General features: G+C 40.5%; 1 protein-coding gene across 1 annotated transcript; it reads right to left on the reverse strand.

Annotated features, from left to right (window-relative positions):
* Positions 1-2778: 2778 nt before the first annotated feature.
* MRPS31 (mitochondrial ribosomal protein S31) lies at positions 2779-23467 on the reverse strand. Its single transcript, XM_075420915.1, has 7 exons — positions 23310-23467; positions 20633-20923; positions 19835-19993; positions 14839-14985; positions 11109-11182; positions 8266-8409; positions 2779-3132 (listed from the first exon to the last, which is right to left on the reverse strand). The coding sequence occupies exons 1-7, from the start codon at positions 23423-23425 to the stop codon at positions 2921-2923; spliced, it is 1143 nt and encodes a 380-aa protein (XP_075277030.1). The 5' UTR covers positions 23426-23467; the 3' UTR covers positions 2779-2920.
* Positions 23468-23534: the final 67 nt, after the last annotated feature.

Raw genomic sequence — 23534 nt, forward strand, 5'->3', positions numbered from 1 at the left:
CCGGGCATGACAGACAGGAGGAGAAGGAGCTGGACTTCTTCACAGTGCAGCTGCCAGCGTGGGGAAGCCATGCCCACCACTCACAGTGCTCCCAACAGCTACCACCACCGCCAACAGCAGGTGTCAATGCTTCTCCATGTCACTTCGCAGTGGCTCAGTGATCTCCATTCAACAAGATGTTCTCCTTCTGCTACACACCCATTGCAGCCACCCCAGAGGAAAACCCATCACCTAAAAAAAGCACACAGAGACAACGTTCCCCACACTTATGGCTCCAGGTCAGTCTGCTCCATCTTCCTGCTCCTCTCAGAGCTGCACCAACTGCCCCAGCCCCCAGAGCCAGCTTCCCAGTGCAGGTGTCATGGAGGTACAGCGTTAGCAGCACGTTAACAAGACCTCCGCTTCATGCATAAAGAAGGAAATCTAAGACCGCAGAACATAACGAATGCTATTTTGCCTTGGAGAAATCTATATTTATATTTAAATATGTTATTTTATATTTGCCTAAAGCCAAGTCCATTAAGTTACACGTAATACCACCTAACCAGTTACCAGAGGGGGAAAACCAGCCATTGTAAGAAAAACCCAAATGACTCCAGCGTGGGAATCAGTAGCTGCAGCACTGGCTCCACTCCCAACAACGGCAGACGGCTTTTATCCTTTGGCCTGGAAAAGAAGAGGGGTAACTTTCATGCTTCTAAGTGACTCATCTCTAAGCAATGCTTTAAATTCCTGCAAGCCTACTCCTTTGGGACTAGCAAGCAGTGTACACCCCAAAAAACCCACACGCCTAAAAGCCCTGCCACTTGGGCTCTCTTGATGTGCCTCGAGCAGTCCCAGTAAGCACCCGTACGTACGCGCAGCTGGGTCTGATCATTCAAATCCTGTTGCCTAGTATTAACTCTCAAATCTATATTTAAGCACCTAAGTAGGAATTACTATGGCTTTCCAAAGATCCTAAGCACCAAGAGCTCTTGTTAAGAGCTTGTTGAAGTCCCAACCTCCTAATGAATCTGTTTGAATTATAACATCCGCCTCGCCCCCAGTCCTGTGAAATTCAGTATTTTCATACACAGGCAAAGCTCCCAAACCTCTTCCATTAAGAGCCGAGCTTGTAAGCGTCCCGTCTTTCAGACCGAAACACAGGTTACGCGCAAATACACAGAGCTGTTTCTAAAAGCCGGCGGTGAATCTGAAGTCACTGCGCCTTGTTTTAGAGAAGGCTTGAAACACAGCAGTGTGCAGGCTGCGCATCACCGCTTGGCAGGAATTTGGGAAGAATGGTATTTGTGAAGTAAAATGCATCTGGGCATTGAAGCAAAAATCAGTACTAGGACAGTTTTAAACGGAGATACTTTGATACAATTCTCACTCTCTCCATTCCAAGGCCAGGAAGCCTCTGAAAATTTCCGGAGAATTTGAGAACCCTGCTGTTCTTGCAGCTAGAAAGTCAAAGAGCTGCTTTTCCCTTCCACAGCCCGAGTCTCGCCCTTCGCCAGACAAGCAAACTCACATCCTGCAGATGAGCAGAACACAGCAAGAATCACAGAATGGCAGGGGTTGGAACGGACCTCTGTGGATCATCTAGTCCAACCCCCCTGCCCAAGCAGGTTCAACAGTATTCTAACCCACAGAAAAAGGCCAACTCTATTTATCATTTGCTTTCTTGTAAGTCTGATTAAATATCGGTTACGAGGAAATGTGAGACAAACATAGGAGCATATTTCTAGGGCCGGTAGCTGCTGAAGTGGAGCGCATGCGAGAGGACAAGGCAGAACACAATATGCAAGGCTGGAACTGCTCTGGAAAGTTAAGCAGCAAGACATAATCCACAATTGTGAATGACTGAGTAAATAATTCCAGATCAAAACTTAACAAAAGTTAACTGAAGTAAAATACATTGCAATTGCTTAATAGATACAAAGAACCACACACATTTAATTAGAATAAGGATCACCTAGAAGACATGAAGTTACCTCACCAGCATCAGAGGACTAGACAGAAAACGGCAGTGGCATCACGTGACAGCGATCTGCAGGTGACAGCTCTCCTTGCCAGCCACGTCGGGTCCTCCTCCTAGCCCTGCAGATGCAGGAGACAAGGCCTCGGCTCCAAACACTGCAGCAAACATAAAACTGCTTGCTCCAATGAAACCAAACTTTACGGATTACTTGGCAACCAGACCCATTCTTTAACAACAAATACCGATGGGAGGTTGGTCAAAAGCTCCAGAATGGATGAATGGATGGTAGGAGAGACTTCTTGTATTATTTTATGTAACTCACCGGTATTACGCAGTGCGCACATCTCAGGAATACAATGACCTTTCATTGAGCAGATGAACTAACAAGCAATCAATTCAAACGACTTAATCGTTACCGAAAATTTTAAAATGAACCAATAATTAGTGAAATGAGGATAGAAAGGATTAATACCATCAAAATAGCAGTGTATTTAATGAATTAGCAAAATGAACTGTTAAATCTCAGTAACAGCTTTTCAAAATTAGAGCTGTATCAGGAGTTTTTAAAAATGAAGGCACTGCAAGTTTTCCAGAACGGGAAAGATTATCAAACCTGTCAAGATACACACCAAGTGTGAAGGGTGCAGGAAGCGGAATTAGATTTAGTATTTTGTATGGTCAAAAGATTAGTTTCAAATTTAAAAGACAACAATTCTGATAAACTAAACTTTAAACGCACATTCTACAAAAGCTGTGCTTTTCAGTTCCTTCTTTTGTTGTCAAAAAATATCTACATACACATGGACATACACACGTGAAAGGATGACCTTTTACTTTATTATTTAAAAAAAAAATTCAGGTCACATGATTACAATGCACCGACAGTGTTTCCACTACAAGAAATCATCAATGTCAATGTAATGATTCCTCATTTCAAGATTAAGCACTTTACAAGTCTCAAATCTCCTGAAGAAATTCCTTCTTTTCCTCAAAATATTTCTGAAACCACTCAATATGTTCAATCTTCTGTTTAACACTGAGGTACGGGTTTTTCGAAAGCCCACAGATGACTAATTCCATGAAGTGGCGAATAGGTCCTTGCTTGGGAAAGCCTTCGAGGTGTTTCTCCAGAAAGATATGTTCATGAAATTCAGCATCATCCTCCATTCCTAACAGAAGGGACAAAATAATGACAAAGTGATTATCATAACATAGCGGCAAATTTAACAAAGCAAAAAAGGATATAGTTTGCAAGTAATCTTAAATTAGTAAAATGAACAGTTCTGTGCCTTTTCTTTCTTCTGCACAGTTAAGCCAACCACATAGAAGTGCAAGAAACTGCAGAATTTTAAGACATTAATTTCTCCCTCCACACAAAAAACGTCAGCATATATCATACTCCTGTCTACAATACTACCTCCATTTTGTGCTCTAATTTCTAAGAATATCTAATACTTAAATCAACTTTCTGGCTGGTAATCTCACTGAAAGCTGATGCTGGGGCAGGAGCCGGGGGGATAATTTAAAAAATAAATCAATCTTCTTGCTAAAAACCTGTTTGTTCAATATGTGAAAATTTTGATTCATCATGGGTACCACCTTTTAGATTGTGCATACTTTGTTAATAAATTCTTCAAGAAAACACTGATTGCCTCAATTCTTCAGAGGATTAAAGAATACAACCTAGTCTTGAACAAATGAAGCAACCTCCTTAAGCACCTAATACCGAACAGCTAACACACACTCGCATGTTCATTGCAGGTCGTGGTTTTAACATCTCTTTGCTATCTAATGGGCACAGGAAATTGTTTTTCTAACACTTTGTGAATCTGTGAGTGTGTGTTGATGTAAAAATGTTCTCCTACTTTTAAGTTGTAACCAGGGCAAAAGATGATGCATTCAAAAGCATCCACAGGAACACGGGACAAGGCATTATTGTAAATCTCTAATAAAGCACAGCTTGGATCCTATGGTAAATTTTTGCTCTCTGTCCTATGGATTTCCATCACTGTTGTTCATACTATGATGGTAGTGTACAGAACAGAAAGACTCAGAACACAAATACCTACATACAGAAAAAAGGCTGCTTTCACAGTTCCCAATTCTGAGATAAAAAAACAAGGAAAACTGGGATTTCCCAATTGAAAGATTTTTCTTCAGTTCAGGATACATGAAATTTTTTATTTGATCCCAATTTGCTACAGATTTGTAAATGACATTAAGGAAAAATCTGTTATTAGAGAAAAATATCACATATGAACATTTCCAGACGACAAAAATGGGAAGTCTACATCACAGGCATAAATGTACATGTTTTTCAATACTAGCTAGGATATGATATGTCATTTGACAACTTTAAATCAGGAGTATTAAAATTTAGGTAATTAAGCCATGTCAGTCCTAGGCTGCCTCCTGTGTTAGAGCTTCTACAGTTTCAGAAGAAATGATGCGTATTTCTGGGATGGAGAAGTCTCTCAGCTTGTATTCGTTAAGTTCACATTATTTCTTTCCTGTTTTAAACTTAAGGTACTGCAATTTATGAAGAAGCTGTGAGAGATCTCTATTTTATCCACAGATTTTTCCCAGAAATATTTGAGGGTCTATCAATACCAGCTACATGCCACTTTTATCTCCCTTGTCCTTGAAAAAGAAAGCACGTTTCCTTCTTCAGAGGGTCTCTTCTTTTTCCTTTATGTTACAGTGAAACAAAAAAAGGGTCATGTCAGCTTCAGAAGGTACATTTCTGCTGTGCTTGGAAACCTATGTCCACTTACAGAAGCACAAAGATGATCCTTTTACCATGCCACCCCCACCAAGGGAAGGTGGAATCTCATTGTACCTAAACACTGCTGGTTGCTTTCACAAGCTAACATCCTTCCCAGATTTCCACACTTCTGTTGGTCACAAAAATCCAAGACAAATAAACCAATGAACCCACTACTGAAAGAATCTGAATAATACTGCCAGTAAAATTTGATCTTTTGGATGTCTTTCTTTTGGGGATAGAGGGTATCAGGAGAGATATGTCTAATTAATAATTTCTCCAATTTTTGTCTCCAACCTGAAAGAAATTAAACCCTTTATAGCCTCACACAAAACTTCAGAGCAGAAGGAACTATTGTGACATCATGTATTCAGAACTCCCATTTGTCAAAGACATGATACATGGTTTGGGGATGAAGTGCTAAGTCAAAACATTTCAGTTATACCACATATTTCATCCTAAGTGTGCAGCACAAAAAGAGACCACAATTGCCCAAAGCATCAGAGCCTGAGACCTCTGGTGGGAACTGATTAGATGAGATATGCTTGCATCACTCCCCCACAGCAAGCCATAACTCCTGCTGCATGAGAAGAACAAGCACGTCCCTCACTCTCTCTTGCACTGTCTTCAGAAACCTAATTTGAAAGAACATGCACAGTGGGAGACTAAAGTAGAGGATTTTCTTTATCAACCTCAAAGCAAGAAGCCACCCACTCTCAATATCCTATTTCCAATCTCCCGCGCTACAAAACAGAAAGTCTGAGGAATTTCTCTAGCTAAAACAGTAGCCCTTCCAAGAGATGACCAACCTTGTTTTACAGATGGCATCTCAAAGGCAGATGTCCATCCTTACAGGGAGTCTTGCCGACATGCTCACTGTAAATAAAGAGGAACAAGTATCCTGACCTAGTGGAAGAGGGCCAAGCAACCTGATCTAGTGAAAGATATCCCTGTCCATGACAGAGGGGCTGGACTAGATGATCATTAAAGGTCCCTTCCAACCAAGATCATTCTACGATTTTAGGATTCTTAGAATAAGAAAAATCATGCCCTTATAGTAGGTCCCTAGAATAACCCAGAATTAGTAAAACACACCAAACCTAAAATGACTGTGTAGCATTTGCCACCTCTCTTAGCAAACTGATCCAATGCTTCTCTGCTGGGAACAGCATCTCAGCAAAACAGCCACAACCAGACTTCGCAAACTTTTGCCTACAGAAGCCATCTGGGGCAACTGAGGCATTAATTTTCCGAGATTTTCATTATCTTCTGCCACAACAATCTCTGGCCCATCAGAAGCATTTTCTCCTCAGAATGAGGTGCTAAAACAAAGTAGCACCAATAATTTGCACTGTCCTTTTTAACTACTGCACTCCTCGGGATTTGAGTTAACAAGTAAAAAATGCATAGAAATAATTTCAAAAAGGGGCAGAAATCAACATTTTTCCCACCTTTTTTCCACGGCAAGTCACGGAGCAGAACTAAAGCTACTAGAAGCAGAGGCAGCAAGCAGACAGGTGGAGGAGTGAGAAGGATGTTACGTAAGCTATGCTAATGGCTTGCTAATCTGGTAAAAATCAATCAAGAGGTCAGAGATATGGAGAGAAAAAAAGGTAGTTTTCTGCCTAACAGTGACTGCAACTGCATCAGAGAAGGGAACGGACATGCAGGCAGGAGTAGGCAACAGGGCGGCGGGGTGCATGGGAAGACTGCTACCGGCCACTGCAGCAAGCCCTTACATCTCGCCACATGTTCAGATGTTCACATCAGGGCCAGAGAAGTTTTAAAAATCACTGCCTTGCCCCGATGCCTCAACGCACAGCATAGTGCCTTGGTAAAGGAGAACACCGGAGATGCTCTGGAGCCAAGAAAAACAGTTACAAGCTGCCTTCTTTCTTTTTTTCTATTTAAAACTTTAAAGGCTCTCATAATGCTAGAAAGTTGAGTATACGTGCTTCCTAAATAGAAAACGTAATTACACATATCTTTTTAAAGCCACGTGCTTGTGGCATAGAAGAAAAATCACACATTTCTTGATACAGAACAAGCTGAAGTAAAGTCCTCCTACTGAGGGAGGTGACTCTTACAAAACTGCAGAATTAATGGTGGGAAGGGGCACCTTCCTTTTGCAGAACCACTGCAAGTACAGTATGTTGAAATAATTGGAGCGAGGTTCTCAAGCTTTTAACTGCGCTTTGACATACCTGACCTGATGAATAGCCTGTGGCTGGCACTTTGATAGGATGGCATTTACTGACTTGACATTTCAACCTGAGAGGTGATAGATTCTGGAACGCTCCACTGAAATTTTCCACATGACTAGTCTTTGTGGACAGATCAATAAGGATTCCTGTTGAAGTGTATGTAAAGAGTCTTTGTCCATTCACCACCCCATCCCAGACAGCACAGTTCCGGCATTGCTACAACAGAAAAACCACTGGCCGCCAAGGACGCCTGGTCCACTTACGGCCCCAGACAGCAGGGTTCCAGCCACATTACAACAACAGAAAAACCATTGGTCGCAGTGGTTTTAAACTTGCAAAAACATGACTAGAATATACTCAGATTTCTACATGATGGAACAAATCAATTCTGGGAGCAGTGATTAAATTCTGTGAAGAAACTGCCAAAATAGAATGAGAATATCGTAATTAATAATCATAATGAACCACATTATGCAATTTGCAACTCGGTATAGGACAGTTTTTCAGAGACTCCCAGGTTCAGATACTAACCTGTTTTGCTTTCAGTGACTGAATCATTCTAAAGTAGTTCTGTTTGATGTCTTTAAAATAAAAACAACCCACAGCCAAGCTCTCCCTGAAGTTATGAAGTCCCTACCCCTAAAGTGTACACTTGCTTTCTGTAGTTCTTCCCTTCTTTAACATACACTCTCTTTCTCTCTGCTGGCTTAACTTCACACACAGCTTTTTTTTTTTATGGTAATAAAAGTAAATAGAGTGCACAAAGATGTCTAGCTAAGATAGATGCCCAGAGTGAGTGAATATTGTGACTGTTTTTTCTTATGAGACAGACAGAAAAAAGGGAACAAACAACTGGTTAACACTCGGCCAGTGCAGATACGGAACTGGCAGATAGCGGATTAGGATCCAGCCAGCCACTTGGTCTGCGAGCCGCACCAAACAATAGAAATCAGTACTATAAAATACACATGGCAGTTTTAAGATTCCCCACCCTCTGCTAGAAGCTTCTTTAAAGAAGTTGCATAGTAAAAGGTACCATGTAATAGCCTTGAATGGCCTTCTGGTGTTGAGAGAGGGAGGGAGTTCTCCCCTTTTTGGCAGCAGCCAGTCCTCAGGTCAGCCAAAGCACCTGCAGGACTTCACCTGAAAAGCGCCAGAATAAGTTCATCTGAAGCATCTCTGATTTGGGACAGCTGGCAAGTCCTATTGGTTTACTATCAAAGGCATGACTCATAGCTGAAACACTACGTTAAAACAGTCAAAGGTCGTAACATACTTTAATTCTCAAAAAAAGGTCAATATAGACAGATAATTAAAGTCCACAGTGCACGTACCAGCTTCATTGTCAATGGGGAATTCCCACAGTATTCCTTCTTTTGTCCACTGGATCATCTCCTCAAAACCATTCCGGGGAGGCTGTGCAGTTATTGCTGCAATCTCCTTCGCAAATTCCAGATCCCAAATTGTTGGTGAAGATACTAAAAGAGAAGTTTTGTGAAGATCTGTCAGCATGCCAAAGACTTCTCACTAGCTGAAACAAACTCCTTTAACACTAACCATTACGGAGACTAATGCTTTCGGCTGTGCAAGTTTTTCTACCTTAGATGCTAGCATCACCCTTCTCAAATAAGAATTCTCTGTTGAAACGAAAGTTCATTAAATTCTCAAATGTCTGGTGAAAAGGTACTTTGAACTCCTGGGCGACAATTTATTTTTAAGCCTTTCACACAGAGCAGGAATTTAATTTTGCCATAAACTCTTTTTTTTCCTTTTTGTCTTTCACAAACTGTACATATGACAAACTCTGAAGTTGACTGGTGCACTCTGCTAAAGGAATCTTGCTTACTACAGGAGTTTTCAGGTACTTCACAACCATACTCTCCTTCAGGGAGACAACTCAAACTACAAATGATGGCAATTCCTTCCCCAACACTCTTAAGTGTCCCGGTTTCTGCCTCTCAAAGAGCTTGAGAAATTCTGATTTCCTATTCTTCTCCCAAAGTCAAACAGGCCCTTTAGGAATGTATCTTTCCTGGTGCATACAATTTTTTAATTTTTTTTTTTTTTTTTTAATCAAAGTGTACTCCTACGGCAGAGTTACTTTTAAGCAGTTCCTGCCCCTCCATCCCAGGGAACTGGTCATGAGCCCAGACTGAATCGCACTGCTGAAGTGAAGGGAACAAGCTGTTACCACAGGACAGGGAGGAACCGCTGGGAGTGCCTGGGGCTGCCGTCTCATGAGCTAGTGCAAGTCGTGCTCCCCTGTGCTTTCTTGTCTCCCCCAGTTACCAACTCACCCTAAGCTTCTTGGGGACAGAGATCTTGATGCGAATTCAAATGTTACAGTGCATTTGAAGTGGCAGTCAGCTATTATTTTACCACTCGTAAGTATTTGAAACTAAGATACAATTTCATCTTTGGCTCAGTGGCTTACAATTCAACTGGATTTAAAAAAAAAATCTCCCCTTTTCTTTATGAAAAAACAAAATGAAAGGGCAAAACAGTATTTCTATGTACTGGAAAGTATTTTCATTTTTTGTGTTAAATCAGAACACACTTTTTCAAATTATTTCTTACTTAGCAGGGAAATTTCCAGAACCATATTCCCTAGCTGCCTATTTGGATTTGAGGGCTGAAGCAGGAATAAAACACAGATAAAAGACAACACGAGAAACTATACCAGAATGAAATTATTGTCCACATCTTAAAGAACACCTTCTAATAATGCACTACTAACAAATCTTCTAATAGAAGAGAGCAGAATTCTTTTTCTAAAGCTTGCAGTAAAGGCGATAAACGTTATATTTTCACCTCTGTGAAACAGAAAATACTATTGATATTTTCTGTTAACAGTTACTAATATTTTCTGTTAACAGTTAAGAATAATTTTTTCAGGATGCCAATTTACTTTCCAGTTAACATTTAGGTTTTCAAAATAAATATTCAGTACATAACACAAAACTTGCTTTTGTCACGTACAAACAAAATTTTAACTTCTTAGTTCCACTAATATGAGCCAAGAAAGTGAAAGCAATGAATCAGGGTATCAAGTATCATGCTGGTATCTCCTGAGATTAACGCAAAAAAATGTTTTGTCATCAGGCTTAGTCAGTAAGCCAAGTAATAAGCTTCCTGGTTTAGAATACACTGTAGATTTCCTCAAGGCTACCTGGAATCAAACAAGGAAACACCACATAAAAAGCTGAAAGAATTTTATTTCTTACTGCCTAATTACAGATCCAATAAAGTCCACTTGCTCTCTTACACAGTTTGTGCACATTCCAGTTTTTATGTTAAAAAAAAAGTGTATCTCAACTTTTTATCTAGGGTGACTACTATGTACCATTGCGTCTGCATTGTGCTCATGCAAAAAAGAAAGGTTAAATTCTCACAATTTTACCTAAGCAAATGTGATTCAACTCAAACGCCAGTTACCTGAACATCATATTTGTCAAGATAGCTAAAAAACAAGCGCTGCATTATTCAGCATGTTTTATATATGTAAAATGGACCGATTTTAAGGAAATTGGCAACCTTAAAAAACAGCAAACTAAATTCCATTCAAAAAGCAACTTTCATAGCCCACCACAGACGTAGCTGCATTCAGAAAGCTCACAGCTCCTTGAAAATAAGCAAATAGCACTGTCTGACAGTTTACCAAAGAAATTAAGTAAACAAATAAATTTCTCCCTGCAATTTCATGTGTAAAAAAAAAAAAAAAAAAAAAAGGAGAAAACTACTTGGCTAGAAACTGGCAAAAACTAACAGGTCTCTTGAAACAGAAACAACTATGTATCATTTTCTAAGCTATCAGAGAGGAATACTATTTCTTCTGCAGGTGCTAGTTAGATACATAGTTCTCAGTCACTACACTGGAATAAAGCCTTTTTTCCAAAGGGCGTCAGAATAGCTTAGGGAAATCAGCGTATTAAAGGTCAGTGCTAACAATGCACACTTTCATTGTTCAGAAAGACAAGTGAGGGAGGGAGTTCTTTAAATGACTTGCCCATATTGCTTACTAAAAAATCAGAGCTACATTAAAGTATTCATTTTTTTACGGGTGTGAAAGCAGGAACCGAACAGGTCATAAGTCTCCTTCACAACAGTGAATCTCTTAATACTCTAAAAAGTCAGAACTCTGCTTCATTGGGTTTTTCACTCTTGAATTTCCACTAACCTGTTTTCAGTGCTTTTTCTGTTTCTGTAGAAGCTTTAGTGAATATATTAAGCCTCCTTCCTACTTTGAGACTTCTATAAACAAAAAAGAAAAATGATATTTAGTATTTCACAACAACTCACAACACTGCCAGATAACAAATTTTAAAGATTCAAAAGCCAAAATATTCTCAGCAACTAACAGATCTCTGGAGAAAAAAAAAATGTGATAGTGACTCTCACGAAGTCCTCAGGCTTTAACTAGAGAAAGTGTTTATGACTTTATTATTCATCTGTAACAGAGCTTCCCAAAACATTTCCATGTGAAAGAATGAGCATAAATCAAACATTATATTTGCAGTCATTTTTTACTGAAATATTTAGGAACCTGAACAAAGCTAAACAGTATCAAACCACAGTACTCAAGCAATTTTACAAAGTTGCAAGTAAAAAGTGAACCTGGTGATTCGAGCTTTTCCCCTGTAAAAAATATTGCACAATTCAGGAAGAGAAAAGGCAACAGCTAAGTCAAACAATTCCTGCTTTATGACATAAATAACCTTTTTGGAAGATTACACAGCCACCTTCTCTGCCATATGGCAAATACTCAAAATATATCTGTACAATACATTTTAAATAGCATCACTATGATGCTCTCTCTCCCGAATATAAAAATATTTCACTCTGACCATCTATTTTTAATAATTTCTCTTTCTCACAAGCCCATGCTAAAAAAAAAATTTAAAAATCCAAGAGTTCAACAAGTAACCAGAACAAATTTTCTTACAAATGGAAACTAAGAAAAACCAGTGCCTTTACTACAGAACACGCCGAACTTTACAACAAACTATTCTTTTAATCATACAATCTTCCAGGTTTCCACTGAAATTCTACTAGTTCCTACTTTACACTATTACATATTGCCTGCTACCCTAGCAATACTTGCCATTCCTACCTTAAAATTTCACCTCTCTGGATTTACTGCAGATTTCTGATGGCCACAACTACTTCTGGAAACCTGCTCTTGTCGTATTACATTTTACTGATGTAACTACTTCAGTACAGAGTAATCTAATTACAGAGCCCTAAAAGAATGTTGATTTAGGGTTACATTTTCCTATCTATGTGTAACTCCCAAAAACATTGGCCGAAGACAGAAGCATGACTTGGAAGAACATTTATTTTAAAATGACTAGTTCAAATTAGTATAAAGCAACGTCACTCATTTCATTGAAATCTACTAGCTCAATTTAAACTTAGATATTCTTCCTAACCCACTCTTTTTGTATTACCAATAGGTAAGTATACCCGTTAGATTTTCAGGGATGCAGGAGGAAACAGGCCTGAAACTGGAGACAGTTTGCTCATTACAGCTATTTTTAAAACTATTTTAAGGTACCGCTCCTGAAATTATACACCACATACAGTTTCATCACACAATCATAGAATCATAGAATCATTAAGGCTGGAAAAAGACCTCTAAGATCAAGTCCAACTCCTGTTGGACAGAGGGCAAGACAGCTTTTCAGATATCATAAATTTAACAAATGTTCTCAAATATAAGTGAAATTCGCTTTACTCTGTAGTATTGTTAATAAATGAAAAGTTTAGCAAAGACATAAAATAATACACACCATACAAGCACGTAATAGCTCAGATTTTCAGTTTATACTTCTAGATCATATTACTTCTACTCTTTCAAACTTTTAAAAACTTTCAATCCAACACTTTAAATAAAGTATTTCTCATAGTCAGTCAAGAATCATGGCCTAATAACAAAATTACTTTCATGTGACTACCAACTCTGTCTGATAATTATACCCAGATTAAAAGTATCTATAGAGCTATTCAGCAACTGATAACGAGGTCAGCTCCCTTGCTCCTCAAACCAGCACCTTATTGCTGAATGAAAATCCCAGGACAGAAATAATCCAAGTCGGGAGGGCTTGGTCTAGAACCTTGTTCCACCGCTCCCCTTTAACTTCCATTACCAGAAGCCCCTCTTGCACTTGCTACAAGCTTTGCATGAGGAAAAGAGAACACTGCTTGCTGGCCTTGTAACTTTGAAGAGGCCCAAGAGATACTTGCCTAACACACCTTACCACTTTGGCAGTTCAAGAACACGGAAGTTACTCAGAAATCTTTCAGGAAGCAGGCTGAGTTCTTCTCATGGCTGGCTATAGCTACTCTATTTGCACGACCTACATGACTCAATGCACACGTCACAATTTGTTCCTTATGGGAAGTCACAACTCTCCATTTATGATACACTGAAATAGATGTCTCTGCCAAAGAGGGCAGAATATTGTACATCAACTCGCCCAAAAATTCATGCTTTTTTTTTTTTAGTCATCCAAATTCTGTCTTCAGCATTATCTATCCAAACACAAATGACTCCCTCAACTTCCAGTCTCCAGCCCCAAGAAAAGGGGATTAATTTGCAAATTAAGTTAATGATTAGAGAAGTTAATCTTCCTAAAAACAGAACTGCTAGAGAAAAACTGTACTGAGAAGGAATGCGATGATGAGCTGCCATGGGAAAATCAAAAGACCTCCGTCAAGAAAGCACAGCTTAAAGGATTGGAAAAAAAAAAAATTAATACCACTTCTTAGTTCATTGAGAAACAGACTGGACCCATACCAGCAGCAAGATAAACTGATGGAGTACCTTGAAATCATCATGCAAATTATAAAGTTCATTTCATAGACAATTATAATGTCACAGACAATACAGAAATCACTTAAAGAATCATAGAATCATAAAATGAATCATAGATTGGTTTGGGTTGGAAGGGACCTTACAGATCCTCTCGTTCCAACCCTCCTGCCATGGGCAGGGACACCTTCCACCAGACCAGGTTGCTCAAAGCCCCATCCAGCCTGGCCTTGAACACTCCCAGGGAGGGGGCAGCCACAGCTTCTCCGGGCAGCATGTGCCACTGCCTCATCACCATCACAGTGAAGAATTTCTTTCTTATTTCTAATCTAAAACCTACCTTCTTTCAGTTAAAGCCATTCCCCCTTGTCCTATCACTACACACCCTTGTAAAACATCCCTCTCCAGCTTTCTTGTAGGCCTCCTTTCAGTACTGAAAGGCCACAATAAGATCTCCCCAGAGCCTTCTCTTCTCCAGGCTGAAGAGCTCCAACTCTCTCAGCCTTTCCTCGTAGCAGAGGTGCTCCAGCCCTCTGATAATTTTTGTGGTCTCCTCTGGACCCGCTCTAACAGGTCCATGTCTTCATCACTTTATCACTTAATGACTTAGCAGTTGTGACAAGGTGGTAAAAAAATTAAAAAGAAATCCCCTCTAAAATCCCTTTAAAACCCCAACAGAATAACTGAAACTTTTATAAACGTAGAACATTTATCAAAGTTTTCCATTAGACAAAAGTAAGCCTTCAAAGCTTCCATTTCCCAAAAAGTTCAGAAAGTGATAAAAAATTGTATTATGTATAAGTGATAATAATTTAAAGTAGTTTAAACAAACACAATTACATTTCAGCAGCAAGTATTTTTAGTATTAAATTTTAGATAATTAAAAAGTGTGCATTATTTGATTAGCTGGTTAACATTAACTGTGTTCTCACAGAAGTTTATTTCAAAGCTAAAAGCACTTTTTTGAAAAATGCTAAAGAAATTTCTTTAAGCTCTGAAGTATCAGGGTAACATGAATATGTACAACTGAATCTAAAATATCCATTAGTAATTTTTTGCATACTCCTTCTGTTGGAAGGGAACACAACAAGAATACCTTCTGGACTCAAAAGACTGACGTGATGATCTTCCAGGTTTGATTATTTGACCATCCTCATCCAAGTCCACGGAAATGCGATTGGATATCCTCACACCTCTCTGAGCTGAGGACTGCCTTTTAACTGCCATTTCTGAAATGACGTTTCTGAAATTAAAAACATGAAGGTAAAAACTCAACAAATCAACAAAGCAAGGAAGCTCATCATATGTATCAACCAGAAGCTCTCAATTGTTTTCATAAGCCTCCATAAGACAGAATTACACATTCCTCACAAAATGCACCCATTTTTAAGTCATCAAACATTCAAGTCTTACTTTCTAAACCATCTCAGTTGTTACATTCTATATAGATTAAATGAAAAGTGCTATTTTAAACTACTACAATGAACGCTTTATTTGAAATTATTTAGTTTCCAACTAAAAGAAAAAATTCATACATCTGCAAACCAACATTCACAGAGTGTGCTAGGTATGTTTTGCTTAAGTAAATGAGTAATTTCTCTGTATACAAGGAATATGCTGAAATAGGGAGGTAAAAATCTTTTTTTTTGAAAGGAACCAACACTGCCCAGGGACAGAGTTGTGCTGCTGCAGACCGAAAGGAAGCTTGCCTTCACACATCAGCTGACATGGGTCAATCATGCCACCCTAATAAGTAGGTCACCTTTCCTGATCCACTGCAATCTGTTGCATTGCGTAACCATATTGCAGAATTAACAGACCACATCTTCCTTCATAATTCCGTAGTCAAAAATCATACATGAAGAATAAATGCTCTGATCTCTTCCAGCACAGTTTGCAGCCAGGTCATTCTGAACGCAAAGGGCAAAACACAGCACCTTTCTGCCTCCGCCAACTAGTCCCCTTAACTAGTAAGACTGTTGGTTGGTAAAGACCAAGCTGGTAACTCTTCCTCACAGCTATCCTCTCCGCTCAACCGCTTCCAGTAACAGAGTCATCCAAAATTGCAATGCTCACGTTTTAAGACGTAAGCATGGTCTCAAAACCCAAAAATAGGTCAAGTCAAAAATACTGCATATCCATTTTATAAAAATCTGAATGAAGTTCAAACTACATTTTCAGTAGTTTAAGTCAAAAGAGGTTTTATTAACAAGAAAGAAATACTTCTGGAAAATTGTAAAAGCTAATTGCCACAGCAACACAGCAGGATTTCTCTTCAGTCTTAGATGTGGTTTCAAATGGCAGAACAAGAACAGCATAGTGCTTCAAGCACCTACTCTGAAAGAAAGGCATCTGAAAACAAGTTCTAAATCATTTCATTTTAATCTTAAAGACGAAACAACCTCAGATTAGTTGCGTATCTCACACTAGAAATTACTCCACGAAGGGCCTACTGGCATCAGTGAGCTGGTGTTGGGCCAGAGGCTTGACACACTTCTGACGGTCAAGGGGACATAATTCCTAAGGTCAGTCACACACGACACGGCCCGGCCCAACTGCTTGGCTTGGCTGCAACCTACAAGGCTGGAGCGTTCCCATGCTACAGGGGGATCAGGCTTCCTCAGAGAAGCTCTTGTCACAGCCGATGTTGATTTATTTGTGGTTTTGCACAGTGGGTCTGGACAGACTATGCCACCAAGCTACCAGAACATGCAGTCAATGGCATCATATTCTCACTGCAAAGTCCTAATGTCACCTCAGCATTGGTATATGAACATTTCTGGCAGCAACATGCATCACCCCACCATTAAAAGGGGCCCTGTATTAACTAAAAATAAAACTACAAAGATGTTTTTAATGCCTTTGTAACGAAAAACACCAGATTACAAAGCCACACTCCAACCCCAGTGTACCTACTGTCGTTAGATATTACATGATATTACCTCATGTCACAACACGAAGTTAAAATAAGCTCCTGGACACCTCCACCTTCCACAGATGGGAAGAGGTAGAGCTTTTGTAACAAGCACAGATTCTCTCTCCTTCCTGATCACCAATCAATAATTGTGACACTAAAAATGGAGAACCCAGGAGCTTTGGATAGACTTTAGCCTAAGCTCTGAATTACTTTACTTCTTCACCCAAAACAGGAGCTGAAATTTCAAACTGTAGCACCGCTGATTTTATTTTAGTACAGTGCTGTTGTAATTTCCATTGAGTGAAACTTCATTCCACACTGAGAAAAATAAATTCTTGTATCGTTAATATTTTCCCCTCCTAGCGAACACGCTGTCCTCACGCTGTCTACAAAACAAGGTGATGAGACAACTGCATACAACAGTGACCTCTGGAGGCTGTGCCACAATCCTGGAAAAAAAAAATTTGTATAATCCAAAACAAACAGACAACGTACAGTTTATTTCATACCCTCATAAATCTCAATAGCAGTATCCTCATTTGTTGCAGATGAGCATTATAAGGCTCTACCACTCATGAAGGTGTGTCACTTTTAAATAGTTTTAAATAACAGAGGAATTTATATTGGCTTTTAAAATGTGTCAGCATATTGAACGCAAAACCTTTATGGAAAAAAAATGAAAAGTTAAATTGCCCGTATTCTCTTGTTGTCAAATAAAAATCAACACAAAATAATCATGTATGAATACAAGTAATTGATTCCTAATATAGTAAAAGCATTTTAGTGCCTTCTGCTGGACTTTTAAAAAATCAACAGTTTTAACACTGATCAGAAAGCCAAAAGTACCAAATTAATCTCAGAATTTAACTATGAAAGGTTCCTATTAATCAAGTTTTCAGCCATGAAAATCAGCAGGAGTTGCTGGTCTTTCTAGTAAACTCACCCACTGACAGAGTTTAAAACTGTTACTTAATTATTAAGGAAGAAAACGGAACTTATCAGCACATAAAAAAAAATAACATAGATTCCCAGGTAGAAGCAAGCTAGTTCCCAAAACTGCCTCGAGAGGTAGAACTCATCAACTCAAAGCAGAGCAAGCCAGCCATGACATTCACAGCCAACCAAAAAAGGCTGGTTTTGGTCGAGGAAAATGCATTTTTCGAACCATGTTTCTAACCATAGTGATTCATCCACAAGCATGTTATAAAATATTGTCATAGCACATCTTAACCCATCCATCAACTGTACAGAGACACTACATAGTTGTAGGGACTTCAGCTTTTAAATTTCTGAAGAATTTAAACTCTCAACAGAAAAAAGCCTTTTTGCTTCGACTACAACTTCCTTAGACACCTTCTTTCTTCCACAGCAGCCATAACTGGGTAAATCCTTCAGCAAAAGTAAAACGGGCGGCAAGGACAGCGAGCCCTGGTTGCCAGTAGACAGACCAACCACATTTAGAGAAGACTCTGTACACCTGAAGGAACAGGTGCAGGGGCACACAAGGTTAGCCACTGCACATATTAGCTCAGTCAGTATCAGCACAGTCCTCCAACATCTTGTCAGGAATTGTAGCAGGTTCTAGCTATATTTAAGGTGGCCACCCACAGATGATGCCATTATTAAGATGTTTACGTACTCTGCTCTTCTAAAAACCCCAGTGACAGAGATGGAACAACACCACTGGCAATTAAAAGTTTAACAAATATCTTCTTTACATATAATATTCCTTATTTATTCTCCTTATATTAAGAAATGCCTCTTAGGTTTTTAGTAATACTACACACAAAAACAAAAAAATGCGGAAACACATCAATTTTACATAAACCAGACAGAAGTCTAACCTTTAAAGCTACTCATTTCGGCTCCAAATGCCTGTGGAGAGACAAACGGTCAAGTTCTTGAGATCTCCTATATTCAGGCTGAGAGGACATCAGGAAAGCATAGCACACATACAGCCTTCGGAGATGTTTGCGTGTACTACTTAAAGCCATACTTCCTCCTCAAATAGCACAGACTTCACGCATTTGGACAGAACTTCATTCTGCTCTCCACAACCACCGTCAGCGCTCATGGTAGAGGGAATCATGAATACAGGCTAAAAGGGAAACCTGCCGTTTCTCCCTTTTCCCTGCACAATCTCTGAAGAACATGCATGTTGTTTAACAAAGTTATTCTCCCAGTACTGCACTTGCCAAACTATTTGCAACCATCTAACTCGATCTATTTGCAAGCTTCTGTCACATTCTTCCTTAGTTTTCACTCACGTAGAGGGCAGACATCAGCCACAAACCTCATTAATTTGTTGACTACTCTGCAGTTCATTGATGAACACACAAAGCAAATCCTTTACTGACCCCCACAGCAACCTACAAATACTAACACAATAATGGGCCAAACTTAAATCCTGGTTTGGGACAAATTCATGTTCACAGAATAAATTCAGATGATAAGCAGCTTGCAGTTCACACCACAAATGGCCATAAATAAAGGTTTTACATTCCTGTTTCACAGAAGATCAAATTTTCTGTATCGTTCAGCATTTCACCTGTTTTTAATGTCTTTTTTTCTGAGTAGTTATCTGAATACTAGCTGAAAAAAAAAGAGAACAAAAAAAATCTGTCTTTAGCCATCATTCAAAAGAGCAGTATGCACAACTGTTTCAGTTTCCAAACAAATGTTTCTCATCTGTTTGAAAACCACACTGGAAACGGAGTTAAGCCAAGAGATGAGTTTCTTGGGTTGACTGGAAAGTTTTGAAAGGAAGGGTGGGGCTATAAATAGAGCTGCTCTAGTTCACTTCTGCAGAGCTGTCATGAAAATTCACCAGTCCAGACAGAACGTCTGAAATGTCTACAAATCCATCCACTGTGTGAGAATTTCAGAAGCTTAAAAAAAAAAAAATCTGTTATTTTGCTAGCCTGTCCAAGAAAGTAATGATCCTGGGCAGGAAAACAACTCCATTTCTGCAAAACCATTTTAGAATGAGGATGGCAAAATTTAGGGAGTTTGGTATAACCAGACCAATGATGTTCTCATTCGTTAATTCCAAGGATAACCTGTCCAAATGTATCTTTCAGGGCCATCTTTCCAACACAGAAAACAGTCACCTTCAAGATGACGTTGCAAAATCAGAATTTCAAACATTATTGAGAATAACATTCAATATACAGACCGTATGTTACTAATGCCCTCCTTTTTCTGTTTATCTGTGGTTTCTTCATGTCTTCGTAGTTGTGCAAGTAGTTCGGATTCTGTCTGTTTCTTGTTGAGTGGTAGGGAAGACGCGACTGCAGAAGCAGCCTCCACCAGTTCTGGATTTAAAGGTTTGCCTCTGTAAAAGACGCAACAGATACAGACATACAAAAAATTAAAAGCCTTAATGTATTTAAATTTACTGTCATTTCACGTCCTAGTAAGTCAGCAGTTACACATTATCCCAAATGGGGGTGGCTAGGGGGATGGCCAGGTTTGCCCTATGACGCACCAACGATCAACTGCCAAAGGACACTGACAAGTTCTGTTCTCAAACCTGGCAAAACGGCAGCCCTATGCCACTGCATCGCCCCTCGGACGTGAAGCCTGAAGACCACAGGCTGCTTAGACCTGTGGGGTTATAAACGTGGTACAACACATTGTGGAGGGCAGCCACCCATGAGACTTCACAATCATGACACCATTCTTAATTTTTTTTTCCTTTTCCCTCAGTTTTGATTGTATTCTATCTGAACAGTATTTTCCCTTCACATTAAAATAACTTTCCACAGGCAGATGCTAGTGCTACATTTCAAGAGTCTCAGTGCAGAAAAAGGTAGCATATTGTAGAAGGAAAATACATCTTCTGTCCAGATTCTGCCCTGTGATTCACTGTAACCTACAGATGGCATCTGATTCTTTGTTTTGTCCTAGATAATGGAAAAAAATAATTTGAAAAAAGGAGAAAACAGGCTAAGAGAAGTTTGTTGTACTTTACCGCTGGATGTCTTCTGTGGTCCTCTGAAGCATAGTACCTTCACTGTCCAGGCCTTCCAGCTTGTTTGTGGCTTGCTTTTTGATCTCCCGTGTTTTTAACTGTTGGAGTTTCTTCCTATAGCTCACTTCTACTTTCATATTACCAATAATGTCTAACAACTTCTGCTTGGGTGTTTCTGCTGTACTCTCCTGACTCTTTGATGCCACCTCAGTGGTGCTGTCTTTGGAAGCAGCAGATTTATCTTCCTCAGTAGAAAGCACGCTGCTTGTGCTGAAGAGTTTCTGTATTTTGCTAGATGACACGCAAAGTTTAAAAAAAATAAAATAAATCAGAAGTTACAAATTGGGTCCGAGGCTGAATTTTGTAAGCCTACAAAAAAAATGTTAGCTACAACTGTCTAGGCCTAATTATGTGCAAATTGAGTACATTAAGTACATGTGAAATGTTACCTTTCAGTTTTTGAGAAGGGCTAGGGCACTATTTAAAACTCTTGGTTATTTATGGTTTCTCCATCACGAAAATCACTTAAACAACTTTACTTCCTCCACAAATAAACTGTGCTTAATCATTGAACTTAAAGCTTTTAAAGTACCCCTGCATTAGGTAACAGACTGAAAGTTTGAATCTACTGGCACCTGATACTTAAATTCATTAGTACTGCAGAAAACTCACTGAAACTCTTAAATTGAGGCAAAAGATCACTCCTAGCAGCCTGAAAAAAGGTTGCACACACATTTAGCTTCACATCATTTCACGCTTGTGGCACTACTATGGATCACATTCCACTACCCTACACCCTGCGATATGGCAGCCAAGCGTTTGTGCAGCCAGATGGGGAAATGGATCCTGCTGCGAGACAACCTAGTAACAAACAAAAACGTCATTTTGATTATTTTTCCCTCTGGAACAGCTCCTCTACCTAGTTTACCACATCACTGCAAAGAAGCTAAAACTGGCATAGTGCAGGCGAGGATGTGAAGCCAAGGACAGCAGGGAGCTGCTCAGGACATTGCTGCAACACAACTGCATTCTCTGGAATAACTATCATAAAATTCAAAGAATTGTTCTCCTTAGCATTCTAAAATGAAATGTTTAAATCTTTAAATTCAAAACTACCTTTCTGTTTAAAAATCACCTTCAAATCACTAAAATAAAGAAAAAAACATACAATTAAATATTTATTTTGATCAAAATAAAACACTTCAACAGATCTTAAAACACTTCACCAAATCTGAGGGAATTTCACCCTACCTTCCCTGCCCCTCACATACGCCTCTTCTGCTAAAAAAGAAATCTGCTAGTATCAGCAGGCACCACACTGTTACTTCAGTCACTTTGCACTTAATAAACTGTCAGCATTAAACCCTAAATTTCAATGTTGAGAAGCAACAGGAAAATTTAAGGAAAGCTTCAGAACCACATCACTGAAGATGGTAGGAGTCCTGCTGTTTTACACTGAGCTGTTCTCCACAAATCTTTTTCAAACACATGTTTTTCATTAATTCAGGCTGCATGCTCCTGAAAACTACTTATCCATTCACAGCTCTCTGCTCACAGCATCGGAAAAACACACCAAGACTGGCTTAAACTTTTAAAGTCAGTAGAACACTGCAGTTTGCGCTACTGTATTCCACCTAAATTCAGGTTTGTCTTCTGCTCAGACAAAACCCAGCTGGCCTTAGGAAGCAAACCCAGCTACAAAGGAAACCAACCTGCTTTACACGAGGCTACCACAGTATCAGAGCTTGTTCAAAAAGATCAAAGAGGGCAGGGCCTGTTGCAATAGGACATGGGGTAATGGTTTTAAACTAAAAGATGGCAAATCTAGACCAGGTATAAGGATTTTTAACATTTTTAACATGTTTCATTTTTAACAATGAGGGTGGTGAAACACTGGCACGGGTTGCCCACAGAGGTGGTAGATGCCCCATCCCTGGAAACCTCCAGGGTCAGGTTGGACGGGGCTTTGAGCAACCTGGTTTAGTTGGAGATGTCCCTGCTCATTGCAGGGGGGGTTGGAGCAGATGACCTTTAAAGGTCTTTTCCAACTCAAACTATTCTAGGATTCTAAGGAGCTTTGAAATAAATAAATAAATAAACGCTCACTGGACTTTCCATTAAAAGAAGTTACAATCTTTTAATAAAAACGAACTTCCAAGTACCACCCTCAGCCAGTGCTCTGGGCAGGCAGGCTGTACAACCACCCTGGGCTCACACACACACACCGCCCGCACCTCTCCAAGCTGCGAAGGGCGGCGAGGAAAGCGAAATGAAACGCAGCCCGAACCGTTCCCCTCCACTCGACCTTCACCCTCCCCACGGCTCCCGCCCACCGGCGCCGCTGTCACGCAGCCCCAGCGGGACTGACGGCCCCGGGCTCGGCCTGCTCGCTGCCCGAGCGGGCTCAAACCCCGAGGCAGCCGGCGGCAGGGCACCGGGTGGGCCCCGCAGAGCCCCGGCCGCCTCCCCCCGCCCGCTCCGGGCGCCACGGTCACGGGAGTAAGCCACTAAAACGCGAAGCCCCCACTCAACGCACAGGCCAACGGCGAACGGGAGAAGCGGGAAGTGGAGCAGGCCCCGTTCCCTCAGAGGCCCGCGGTCACCGCCTGGCAACCCCCCCCCCGCCCCCGCCCCCGATGCCGGGCTCCCTCCCCCCCAGGCTGAGGATTTACGGTACCTGCAGGCCCTGCCCTCCAGCCGCGCTACCCCCGCCGCCTCCCGGCCGCTCCCCGGCGCGCCGAGCCGACAGAGGCCCCCGGCCAAGCCGCCCCAGCCACGGACGCGGCCCCACATCGTTCCCGCGGCGCGGCGACCGGCGGCGGTCCGTCCGCCCGCGCCGTCCCCCCGGCGCTGCCGCCGGGGAACAGGAGCTGCGCCGAGCGTTCCGCGCAGCAGCGTTCCG

Source organism: Opisthocomus hoazin, chromosome 1, assembly GCF_030867145.1.
Source record: "Opisthocomus hoazin isolate bOpiHoa1 chromosome 1, bOpiHoa1.hap1, whole genome shotgun sequence".
Taxonomy (NCBI): Eukaryota; Metazoa; Chordata; class Aves; order Opisthocomiformes; family Opisthocomidae; genus Opisthocomus; species Opisthocomus hoazin.

What these genes read in the sequence shown, in the direction of transcription:
- MRPS31 (XM_075420915.1), bottom strand. Translation starts at nt 23,425, where the DNA reads ATGTGGGGCCGCGTCCGTGGCTGGGGCGGCTTGGCCGGGGGCCTCTGT. An exon ending in ACCACAGAAGACATCCAGCG is followed by an intron (nt 19,994 to 20,632) that starts GTAAAGTACAAC and finishes CGTCTTTTACAG; the next exon opens with AGGCAAACCTTTAAATCCAG. An exon ending in GAGGGCATTAGTAACATACG is followed by an intron (nt 14,986 to 19,834) that starts GTCTGTATATTG and finishes TTTTAATTTCAG; the next exon opens with AAACGTCATTTCAGAAATGG.